General features: G+C 44.3%; 1 protein-coding gene across 2 annotated transcripts in view; it reads left to right on the top strand.

Moving 5' to 3' along the window:
* The window catches only part of gys2 (glycogen synthase 2), a 67656-nt gene that overhangs the window by 52368 nt on the left and 1991 nt on the right, over positions 1-13297 (top strand). For both annotated transcript variants that reach the window (XM_078235310.1, XM_078235311.1), the window contains exons 12-14: positions 8536-8662; positions 11518-11613; positions 11707-11870. In XM_078235310.1, coding sequence (XP_078091436.1) covers positions 8536-8662; positions 11518-11613; positions 11707-11870 — 387 coding nt within the window. The remainder of the gene's footprint in view (positions 1-8535; positions 8663-11517; positions 11614-11706; positions 11871-13297) is intronic.

Genomic DNA, 13297 nt, shown 5'->3' on the forward strand with positions numbered 1-13297 from the left:
TGGTCTGAGTAAGGACAGAAGGTTTTTTTGGTAGTTTAGTTAGGGCATCGTGATCGACACAGGCTCGGAGAGCCAAAGGGCCTGTTCCTGTTACCTTTATTCTTTATCTGGATGGCACCGCAGCACAACAGTTAGCACTGCTGTCTCACAGCGCCAGGGATCTAGGTTCAATTCCAGCTTCGGGTGACTGAGAGAGGTTTGCACGTTCTCTCCGTGTCTGTGTGGGTTTTATCCGGGTGATCCGGTTTCCTCCCACAGTCCAAAGATATGCAGGTTAGGTGGATTGGCCAGACTAAATTGCCCCTTAATGTCCAAAGATGTGGAGGTGAATTGGCCTTGGTAAATGTGTGGAGTTATGGGGATAAGGCAGAGGGGAGGGTCTGGGTGGGATGCTCTTTTGGAGAGTTGGTGCAGACTTGATGGGCCAAATGGTCATATTCTGCATTGTAGGAATCAATGGCGTATCTGCATCTGAAGTCCTGTAACCTGCAAGGGTACAGACCAGGTGCTGGAAAGTTGGATTGAAATGAGCAATTCAATTTTTCTCTCTTTTGGCCGGTGTGGTCACGATGGGCTGAATGGCCTCCTTCTACACTGTAAATCTTTCAGATAAAATGTTAACGGAAGATAGCTGTCCCCTCAAGTGGTCATAAACAGTCCTATGATACTAGTCGGGGAGGCAATGGACTAGTGGGTATTATCGCTAGACTATTAATCCAGAAACTCACCTAGTGTTCTTGGGACCTGGGTTCGAATCCCGCCATGGCAAATTTGCTTTCTCCCCATAACCTTTGATCCCGTTTGCCCCAAGTGCTATATCAAGCCACCTCTTGAATACATTCAATGTTTTGGCATCAACTACTTCCTGTGGTAATGAATTCCACAGGCTCACCACTCTTTTTGGTAAATTTGAATTCAATAAAAAAAACCTGGAATTAAGAATTACTGATGACTATGAAACCATTGTCGTTTGTAGGAAAAACCATCTGGTTCACTAATATCTTTTAGGGAAGGAAATCTGCCATCCTCACCTGATCTGGCCTACATGTGAATTCAGAGCCACAGCAACGTGGTTGACTCTTAACTGCCCTCCAAGGGCAACTAAGGACAGGCAATAAATGCTGGCCAGCCAGCAATGCCCATATCCTACAAATTACTAAAAAAAAAGTCAGAGCAGAGGAGTTCTCCCTGTTTCCTAGCAAATGTTTAATGCTCAACATTGCTGTTTGTGGGATCTTGCTGTGTGTAAATTGGCTGTCACGTTACTTCACAGTACTGTACTAACTAGACTTCACAACAGCAGCTTGGTTGTAAAGCATTTTGAGGCACCCCAAGGTCCTGAAATGTGCAGTGGAAATGTAAGTTTTTTTTTGTTGATAAACTTGATAAATGAAATATTGTTTGGGCTAAAATTGGACTTGTGTATCCCTCTAGGTTAGGGATAATTTTCTTCTCATTGGCAGCCAGGCTTGAGCCAGATTAGTTTCATACTTGTGCAAGTTGTTCATTGAGAGAACCTGAATCTAGAGATATTTCTAGCTCGTTTTAATGTGTGATGTTGCTGCAGTTATTCTCCGCTGTGATAGCGGGCAAGCAGCCACTTCCCAAACCAATATTCCTGGACAACGAAGGTGCCACACACTCCTAGATCTTTATAGCTTTTGCTTTCTGTGAAGGGGCCTAAGCCTGTCCTTTGAATGTTCTCTAGTAGAGATTAGTGAGGAGTAAGGAGTCACAAGGAAGAATTCATTGCACTAATGACGCAGTAGGGTGGTAATGCAATTTGCAACTGGTTGTGACGATGCGTGACCTGAGAGTGGCACAGTGGTTAGCACTGCTGCCTCTCAGCGCCAGGGACCTGGCTTGGGGCAGAGTCTACACATTCTCCCCGTGTCCGCTCTGGCTTCCTCCCACAGCCCAAAGAAGTGTTGGTTAGGTGTATTTGCCATGTTAAATTCTATGCGTGTGTATATAAAGTGTAGCATCTCACACTGTTCACCTTTCAGAATGTATTCATTACTTTTCAGCATGGCTTAAAGAAATTACTTAAGTAATATGTAGAGGTTTTTAATCCTGCTGTGTTGAATATTAATCTATTTACACTCAACCAAGCATGCTGTCTGCTGTTGTTCCCCATCATTGCTTTACACGTCAATCCATTCATTCATTATGATGTTCTTGGCTTTATTGACTGGGACAGATATCATTCGAGTTAGGTCAATATAACTATAATGTCCAGTGGTATAAACCTCGGTCCGTGAAGTGCCTAGCAGAGGGGAAAAGATACATTTGGAAAAAATTGAGAGCAAAACTAAAATAGGTTGAGTAATATCTTAATGAGTTAGAATGAGGATATTAATTATTTTAATAACAATGAACTATTATTGTTTAACTGAGTACGGATGGCTGGACTGTTCACTTCTTACTCATCCAACCGTATTCCTGCAGGACAGGAGCAATTAAATGTTGTGGTCTTTCAAGAGTTGTTGCATCAGGGAATAGGGAGTTACAGTTATTGATTGTGTTTTGTTGTGATTCGACTGAGCTTTATGGAGTTAGTCATGAGATATTTCCGAAAAACCCATAAGTTTATGTGATTATAAACTGCACAAAAAAAATTGACCCTGTTGGTAATTTAAATTCTTGAATACAGGTCAGCAAATATTTAACAACTTTCTAAATCTTTGGTTCAGCAGAGAAAAAGTCCGTCTTGTATCCTGTGCTTGGAGTCACTAATCAATTCTTTATTTTATACAGGGGTTTTAGTTAATATGCAGTTGCTCTACAGTTGTCTGTCTCCACACAGAAATAACTATATCACATCTGTCAACCTAGAAAATCAGCAAAATCGAATTGACTTTAAAAAAGCAAACTGCTCAAAACCAGCCCTGAATATTACCTTCCCAACACATACATGAATGTGTGAAGATAGTCTGAATTATATAGGACAGGATATATGACACAGACACTGGTCATTGAGCCCAATATAGAATATATAACGTAAGCACAGGCCATTCAGCCCAATATAGGGGAGCGTGGCAACATCTTGCAAGCTGTCCCCAGCACACCCTCTAATTCTATCTTTCACTCATAGAATTTTACAGTGCAGAAGGAGGCCCTTCAGCCCATTGAGTCCCACCCAGGCCCTATCCCCTTAACCCCATGCATTTACCCTAGCTAGTCCCCCTGACACTAAGGGTCAATTTAGTATGGCCAATCCACCTAACCCGCACATCTTTGGACTGTGGGAGGAAACTGGAGCACCCGGAGGAAACCCATGCAGACATGTAATTTCCAATTAGATTCCACCCAATCCTTCTATACGCAAAGAGTATAGACCCAGACTCCTCAACCACGTCTCAATGGCAAACCTTTCATTCCTGGGATCATTCTTGTGAACCTCCTCTGGAACCCACCCAAGGCCAGCACATCCTTCCTTTGGTATGGGGCCCAAAACTGCTCACAATATTCCAAATGGGGTCTGACCAGAGCCTTGTACAGCCTCAGCAGTACATCCCTGCTCTTGTATTCTAGCCCTCTAGAAATGAGTGCCAACATTGAATTTGACTTCCTAACTGCCAACTGAACCTGCATGTTAACCTTAAGAGAGTCCTGAACCAGGACTCCCACGTCCCTTTGTGCTTCAGATTTCCAAAGCCTTTCCCCATTTAGAAAATAGTTTACGCCTCTATCCTTCCTACAAAAGTGCATAACCTCACACTTTCCCACATTGTATTCCATCTGCCACTTCTTTACCGCTCTCCCAGCCTGTCCAAATCATTCTGCAGCCTCCCCAGTTCCTCAATACTACCTGTCCCTCTACATATCTTTCTTGTAAATATTCTCTTCACCCTCTCCAGTGCAACTACATCATTTTTATAATATGGCAAACTGAACTGCACACAGTAGTGTAGGTGTGATCTAACTGAGGATCAATGCCTTTAGCGTAACTTTCCTATTTTTTAATTCTATCGTTCCAGAAATAAAACCTTGTGCTTGGTCTGCCTTTTTTTAAATGGATTTGCTAATCTGTGGTACAACTTACCAATGATTGGGCAGCAAGTGGTTAGCATTGCTGCCTCACAGCGACAGGGACCCAGGTTCAGTTCCAGCCTTGGATGACTGGCTGTCTGGAGTCTGCACGATCTCCTAGTGTCTGCATGAGTTTCCTCCAGGTGCTCCAGTTTCTTCCCACAGTCCAAAGATGTGCAGGGTAATTGGATTGGCCATGCTAAATTCTCCCTTGGTGTCCCAAGATGTGTAGGTTAGGGGGATTAGTGGGATAAATGTGTGGGGTTATGGGGATGGGACAGAAGGGTGGACCTAGGTAAGATGCTCTGTTGGAGAGTCAGTGCAGACTTGATGGGCTGAATGGCCTCATTCTACACTATAGGAATTCTGTGATTCTCTGAGAATTCCTTCCAGCTAGTCTCTCACGCTGTAAGCAGTGTGACCTCCCCATTCTTCCAACCAAGTTGTATTCCCTCACATTTATGCATTGAACTTAATTTTCCCAATTCTGGAAATGTATTGATGTCATCTTGTAACTTGTTGCAGTCCTTCTCACTATTGACTATCCACCACACCACCCCCACCTCCCACTCTCCACACAATTTGGTGTCATCGCAAATTTAGAAATATTGTTTTTGATTCCAAAGTCCAAATGATTAATGTTAATTGTGGATAGCAGTGGTTCCTGCATTGATCCCTGTGGAACTGCACTTCCCTCCTTTCCCACTCTCTGCTTTGTCTTGAAGTTAGCCACCAATCCATTCTGCCACTTATCCCCTGAAGCCACGTTTTCTGATCTTATTCATTAGTCTAATATGAGGCATCTCATTGAAGGTTGTTGAAAATTCGGAGAAACCCCATCTACTGGATGAACATTGCTTACACTCTCTTACCTCTCCCAAAAATTAATAAGATTGTCAAACATTATTTTCCCTTTAGTTCTCTTTTGTTACAGACACTGTGTGCATTGCTCTACTGACATCTTGACTCATTTTTAATAGGATTTCCCTTCCCTTTATGCTTAACCATCTTTTGAGACTTCCTCTACTTATCCCCATTTCATTAATATGCTCCCTTACTTTGGTTTCCTACAGGTGCTCCAGTTTCCTCCCACAGTCTGAAAGACGTGCTGGTTAGGTGCATTGACCCAAACAGGCACCGGAGTGTGGTGACTAGGGGATTTTCACAGTAACTTCATTGCAGTGTGAATGTAAAGCTACTTGTGACAATAAAAAAAACTTTAAACTTTAAAGAAAATCTTTCCTACATTCCCATACCCTGTTCTACGTATGCAGCATCTGTTGTAAATCGCTACACTGACAATCCCCTTATAGAACCTTTTTCCATCCCCTTACCTGTCCTTTCAGCTAGGACACGGGAGCCATCCCATCAGCACAGTTCCTTCCTATCACAGAACCGGTATTAGTACACCCTGAATAGGAACCCCTCTTTTGCACTCCAGCCAATAAGACATGAGTAAGTTCTCCGGATCAGTGCCGCTTGCTCCTATGTCAGTCTGCATGTGGCTCGGGCAATAATCCAGAGATTATTTGCCCTGGGATTCTATGTTTTTTGAGCCTGGCTCCTGATATTCTTGCAGTGGGATTGCTTCCCTCTTCCTTTCTCTGTTTATTGTTCCAACATGGACCATGTCAACTGGATTTATTTCCTCCCTTTCCATGTTCATCTCCAGCTATCCTTTTACCCTGACACTGGGCAGGCAACATATCCTTCAGGACACTCATTCTTGGCTCCAGAGGAGACTGTTTTCTCCTCTGAAGCATAATCCTCTACTGTTATCACATTTCTATTCTGTTCTTTCCCCAACCTGGACAGCTGCCTTTGCCACCATGTCTTGCTCTGCATTCTGGCTGCCCTCCCTCAATGTTTCTTTCTGACCTGATAGGAAGCCAGTACATTGTACCTGTTGGATCAGTGCCTGCTGGCCCTCCATCCCAACCTCTCCTTATCTCTACTACTGTGCTCCCTGGCACTGACTCCCTTTCCTAAACCTGTGTTTTCCTCTGGGATGTGACTATATTCTGGATGGAACTGTCCAAAAACTCCTTCCTCCCCTCCCCTTGGTGTTGGAGCTTCTCCAACTTGCCCTCCAACCGAATGACTCTGAACTGGAGAGATTGGAGACATCTCCTGAAGATGCTATGCTCAGGATGGTCTCACTGACCGTAAACAACTACAATCATTAGCCCAGACACAAGAGCTGCTCTCCTATATCTCGGACTAGTCTTATTCTATTGATTTTAATTAATTAAAGTCTTTATTCAACAGTTTTCTGTTTTTTGAAGTAGTTTAACTGGTTAAAGTTTATTTATTAGTGTCACAAGTAGGTTTACGTTAACACTGCAATTAAGTTACTGTGAAAATTCCCTAGTCTCCACACTCTGGCGTCTGTTCGATTACACCGAGGGAGAATTTAACATGGCCAACGCACCTAACCAGCACGTCTTTAGGACTGTTGGCGGAAACTGGAGGAAACCCACGCAGACACGGGGAGAATGTGCAGACTCCACATAGACAAGTGACCCAAGCCGGGAATCGAACCTGTGTCCCTGGCACTACCACCATGCCATGTTTAATACGGCACATACTTCCCTGGTCCTAGTTCAAACTACTGCTCTGGGTTGGAGACTAAAGAAGCCTTAAAACTCACCAGTTGATCCACTTGCTTTCCACACCTAATTAATGCCTCTGGACTTCAGGTCTCGCTGTCTCTTGCTCCGTCACTCAAACCGCTCCTTGTTCTGTAAAAGCCGTAGCTTTTCCCTCACCACATTAAATTCCTTCACTCATTAAATTCCTCAGGTTCAGCAAGTACTCTGTGCAGCGGTATCCCATTGAGTTAGACTTTGTGCTACTTGCATGAGTATGCAACAGGACAGGGGAAAGTTTTTTGAAAAATGCTGCTTTATGGAATCCTATTCATTGTGTATGCCTCTTGGGGATGACAAAACATGCCTATAATTGTGACCCTCAAACCATCAGCTCATCCTAAAAAACCGTCATTTAAATTCATACATACCCAACAAAGGATGAATGCAACATTTGATTCTAGATGTTTCCTGTCCTTCTAGCTGATCAGTCAAGAGCGGCACAGTGACAGTGGTTAGCACTGCTGCCTCACAGCGTCAGGGACCAGGGTTCAATTCCAGCCTTGGGTGTCTTGTCTGTGTGGAGTTTGCACATTCTCCCCGTGTCTGCGTGGGTTTCCCCCAGGTGTTCCGTTTTCTTCCCACTGTCTGAAGATGTGCAGGTTAGGTTGATTGGCCATGCTAAATTGTCTCTTAGTGTCCCCAGGATGTTTAAGTTAGATGGATTAACCATGGTAAATGTGTGGAGTTACAGGAATCAGGAGATTGCCTGGGTAAGATATTCTGTCAGAGAATTGGCGCAGACTCAATGAGCCAAATGGCCTCCCCTGCACTGTAGGGATTCTATGAATTGAACCTTGTCAATTGAACATTATCCATTGTCATTGAGAATCATAGAATCTCTACAGTGCAGAAGGAGGCCATTCAACTTATTGAGTCTACTCTGACAACAATCCCACCACGCCCTATCCCCGTAACCTCACATATTTACCCCACTAATCTCTCTAACCTACACATCTCAGGACGCTAAGGGGCAATTTAGCATAAGCTGTTGTTGGGGGTGTGGAGCAGTGGGTGGAGGTAATGGTAGGGTGGGCAGAAAAAGCTGATTTCATTGAATAAAATGCTGCATTGGAACCCTTGTGTCCCCCTTTTTTCCTTTTAATTGCTTGAGAGGATTTTTGTTTTCCAAAGATTGGAAAAGCCTGTGTGGGGGTGAGGGGGGAACAGCAGTACAGAAAGAAGATGGTTCAATAGCCATTTCACCGAGGGAGAAGTGGACTTCACGTTGTGTGAAAAGAAAGAACTTGCATTTACTTGACACTGGACACATACATGATTTAATGTGTCATGAATGCAGTAACTGTACAGCCATAGCCTGCAGATAATAGATGATGTTGATCTGTCTGGTCCCAAAGGGATGCTTGCTTCTCATCCATGTAAGTTTTAAATGGTGTCATGAAGGTCCAAGACTCAAATACATTGAAGTTGCAACACAAACCACCTTTCAAATCCATGACAATATTTGCCCTCTAAGTGAGCAAGAAATCCTAATCATATTTATACTCCATTTACCAATACAGCTTCTCTGACACAGTTCCTGTCTGTAATTCTAATCCTTGAAATTAATTTCACAGCCCCACAGCATTCCCAGAAATTTCTCTCGCTCCCTGTCCAAAATCTCTTGCATTGATTCATGTGCCTCCAGCCCCTTGCTCTGCAGCCCACTGGTGTAGTCAACCCCAAGGTCTTTCAGAGTCGGGACAAGGTCTGACGAGTGAAATATTGCAACATTAACATTGCTGTGACATTATGTAAAAAATGTACCTTAAGCCATGTGTGGCTATTTTCAGGAATGCTTTCTGAAACAAATAATTGCCTTGTTTCAAAATCCTGTTACTTTTCAATTGTCTAGATTGTTTTCCACCCTGAGTTTCTGTCATCCACAAGCCCACTTTTGCCAATGGATTATGAAGAATTTGTTCGAGGTTGCCATCTTGGTGTTTTTCCATCTTATTATGAACCTTGGGGCTACACTCCCGGTAAGTATCACCTTTGTGACCTCTTTCTTTTAATTGCTTCACAGTCAATGAAGTACTTTTAAAGTATAATCACTGCTGCAATGTAGGAAAGTCAGGCCAATGGTAGGACAGTAGGCATGGACAGCCTTAAAGCTAGAAATTATTCATGACATAGAATCATAGAATCCCTACAGTGCAGCAGGAGGCCATTCGGCCCGTCGAGTTTGCACCGATCACAATCCCACCCAGACCGTATTCCCATAACTCCATGCATTTACCCTAAAATGCTAGTGCCCCTGACACTAAGGGGCAATTTAGCATGGCCACTCCACCTAACCCGCATGCATATCTTTGGACTGTGGGAGCAAACTGGAGCACCCGGAGGAAACCCACGCAGACACAAGGAGAATGTGCAAACTCCACACAGTGACCCAAGGCTGGAATCGAACCCGGGTCCCTGGCGCTGAGAGGCAGCAGTGCTAACCACTGTGCCACCCTGATGGTGGGGAATGCAATGAAATAAGGAACTGTCTAAGAATTGCCAACTTGCCTTTGAACTGTCTGTCAAAAGCTGCAGATTAGAATTTGGCTTGAGGCACATTGTTCCCCATGCCAGAGTACAATGGTGTGCTGAATCCATTAGAAAGGACTATTGTGAAAGCCTTTTCAACATTATTTCCTGCTCAGGCTGGGTGAAGGTGCAAGATGCACTACCTGGTCCATCCTCCAATTTATATCAGAGTCGTATTTATGCCATAGAATCCCATATTGTACTGAACCTTCTTGCCTGGTTGAGGCTACATTTAGCGCTGCCCTGTGGAAAGCCCCAGCAAGTATGGCAGTGGAGCATTAACTGATGCCCAGCTATCTTAACTTGTCCCTGAATGATGACTGGATCTGGGACAACCGTGTCTATTTGATTAGTCTATCAGGATTAGTTGATTTCTAATGATGTATGAAGGGGTTCGGTCATTTGATGTATAATCCACCAAGGGGAGCAATCTTGCTGTTCTTTATATCATTTTCTCATCCCAGATCCCTTCACAACCCATGAATAAAAAGATTGTGGGATGTGCATATGTACTTATCCTTGTAATCACCTAATGAATCACCAGCCGATCAAAATGTGTTTCGAGGAACGCAGCAAAGCCAAGGGCCAGTCATTGTGACAAAGCTTGAAGCATTGGCACCCGCCCAGCACCCAAATACATCTGGCACTCCTTAATGCGTTTTGAGTCCGCAGCTTTAAGCAGCAGATTATTCCAGATGATCAGTCTTTTATTCTATCTGTATTGACTTCACTTTCATGTCTGTACTTGTTGCTGGTACTGCCACCTTCAATTAGCAGTCCACAACTTGAGCTTCTAACTTCGACATAGTGCCGCAAAGCGTTTACTGCACTTCTAAAGGTCCTGCGCGCGGGATGATAAACGGATGTCCCTGCCGTCTCTTGTGACTCAGGTGGATATTTAAAATTTCCGTCGCATTATTCGCAGAAGAGCAGTGAACTCTCTGGGCGTTCTGGCCAATATGTTGTCTCATCTGTGGGAGCTAGTCTGTAAGATGCCTGTAAGGCTTAACCACACCACTCAATTGCTGAACCTCAGAGTTTTAAACCATTTATTCATTTTTACGGGATGTGGGTGTCACTGGCTAGGCCAGCATTTATTGTCCATCTCTGATTGCCCTCGAAGGTGGTGGTGAGCTGCTGCCTTCTTGAACCACCGCAATCCCTAAGGTGCAGGTACGCCCTCAATGCTGTTAGGGAGAGAGTTCCAGAATTTTGACACAGTGACAGTGAAGGAATGGTGATATATTTCCAAGTTTGGATGGTGAGTAGCTTGGAGGGGAGCTTGCAGGTGGTGGTGTTTCCAGGTATCTACTGCTCTTGTCCTTCTAGATGGTAGTCGTCGTGGGTTTGGAAGGTGTTGCCTAAGGAACCGCGGTAAGTTCCTGCAGTCCATCTTGTAGATGGTACTCAGCTGCTACTGTTCCCCACTGGTGGTGGTATTGAATGTTTGTGGAAGGGGTTCAATTTCTGGTCAGTGGTGACCCCAAGGATATTGATAAGGGGGGAATTCAGTGATGGTAATGCCACTGAATATCAAGGGGTGAAGGTTGATCCTCTCGTTGGAGATGGTCATTGCCTGGCACTTGTGTAGCCCAAATTTTACTGCCACTTTTCAGCCCAAGCCTGGATATTGTCCAGGTCATATCAGCCATGATTGAATGGCAGAGCAGACTCAATGGGCCGATTGGCCTAATTCTGCTCCTATATCTTGTGGTCTAGGTCTTGCTTCATTTGTATAAGGACTGCTTCAGTATCTGGAGTCACAAATAGGGCTGAACATTGTGTAGTCATCAGTGAAGATTTCCACTTCTGACTTTATGATGGAAAGCAGGTCATTGGTGAAGCAGCTGAAGATGGTTGGGCCTCAGACACTATCTAGGAACCCCTGTAGTGATGTTCTGAAACTGGGATGATTGACCTCCAACCAGCACAACCATCTTCCCTTGTGCTAGGTATCACTCCAACCAGCGGAGAGTTTTCCCCCAGTTCCCATTGACTCCAGTTTTGCCTCGGGCTCCTCGATGCCGCACTCAGTCAAATGAAAGTAACAATATATCTATCTGTCCACTCTCCCTGGTGGTTACTTTCCAGGAAAAAATGACTTGGATTCACTTGCAGGTGATGGGGGGGGGGGACGTTATGTGGTTGGGAGCTAGCAGGTAGAAGTGTAGAAAGAAGGGAAGTGTACTTTAGCACATATACCTGTAAGTATTTCCTTGCATACATTTCACTTGTAAGATAGTTTTATATAGAGTAGTATTAAACAGCACACATTACCCTCATGGTTCAATGTTTGTTTTTACAGCTGAGTGCACAGTGATGGGAATTCCCAGTGTGACCACCAACCTCTCTGGATTTGGTTGTTTTCTGCAAGAACATGTGGCAGATCCAACAGCCTATGGTAAATTATGTAAATGAAATGCCACACCCCCCACAAGACGCACCACATTTGGCTTGTGCTTACTTTTAACTTTTGTGTTCTCACTGTGTCCAGGGATTTACATAGTTGATCGTAGATTCAGATCACTAGATGACTCCTGCAATCAGTTGACCCAGTTCATGTTTGGATTCTGCAAGCAGTCACGTCGCCAGAGAATTATCCAGAGAAATCGAACTGAAAGGCTTTCTGAGCTACTAGACTGGAGATACCTGTCCAGAGTAAGTAAAAGTGTTAGGGTACGGATCAGAAACCCCAAGGTATATTATGAAGTTAGATTGGAATCCAACTATGTACAACGTTGATGTGATGTTGTTGAGATTGGTGAAGGGGGCTTTTTGAAAGGGAATGAAATGCTCTCCTGCCATGTGCAGAATGGGAGTAGAGATTGGTTTGATGGTTCTAATTTCCGAATGAAGAAACTGATATTATGAGAAGGGAAACATTAATCTTGGAGAACTTCTGAAATGTGTTTTCAAAACTAAATTCATTTGATCGCCTAAAAGTCCAACATTTTTTTTGAATTCTTTCATGGGATGTGGGTATTGCCAATCCCTAATTTCCCTTGAGAAGGAGGTGGTAAGCTGCCACCTTGAACCATTGCAGTCCATGTGGTGTAGGTACACACACACTGCCATGGAGTTCCAGGATTTTGATCCAGTGACAGTGAAAAAAGGGCGAGATGTTTCCAGGTCTGGAAGATGAGTGACTAAGAGGTGGCGTGGGGTGGTGGTGTTCCCATATGTCTGCTGCCCTTCATCTTCTAGTTGGTAGTGGTTGTGGGTTTGGACGATGCTGTTTAAGGAGCCATGGTGAGTTCCAGCTGTTCATCTTGTGTATGGTACACATGGCTGCTACTGTGCGTCCACGGTGGAGGGTGTGGATGTGGTGATAGTCAAGCAGGCTGCTTTGTCCTGGATGGTGTCAGCTTCTCGAATGTTTGTGGAGCTGCACTTATCCAGGCAACTTCATCACACTTCACATTTCAGACTTGTGTCTTGTGGATGATGGACAGGCTTTGGAGAATCAAGAGGTGGAGTTACTCACTACAGGACTCCGAGTCTCTGACCTGCTCTTGTAGCCATAGTATTTTATATGGCTAGTCCACTGCAGTTTCTGGCCAACGGGAACCTTCTAATGGTAACGCTATTGAATGTTAAGGGACAATGGTTAGACCCTCTCTTGGTGGAGATGGTTATTGCCTGGCATTGTTGTGATGAGAATGTTGCTTGCCACTTGTCAGCCCAAGCCTGGATATTGTCCAGGTCTTGCTGCATTTGGACCACTTCAGTATTTGAGGAGTCGCCAAGGATGCCGAACATTGTGCAATCATCTACAAACATCCCCACTGCTGACTTTGTGACGGAAGGAAGATCATTGATGAAACAACTGAGGATGTTTGGGGCAAGGACACTACCCTGAAGAACTCGTGCAGTGATGTCCTGGAACTGAGAATTACTGACCTCCAGCCACCACAACCATCTTCCTTTACGCCAGGTATGACTCCGGAGAGTTTTCCCCCTGATCCCAATTTGACTCCAGTTTTGTTTGGGCTCTTTGCCATACATGATCAAATGCTGCTTTGATGTCGACGACAAGTCATTATCGCCTTGCCAGTTTCAAAATATTATCTGATTCCCATCAGTTC

Source organism: Mustelus asterias, chromosome 19 (genome assembly GCF_964213995.1).
Source record: "Mustelus asterias chromosome 19, sMusAst1.hap1.1, whole genome shotgun sequence".
NCBI lineage: Eukaryota > Metazoa > Chordata > Chondrichthyes > Carcharhiniformes > Triakidae > Mustelus > Mustelus asterias.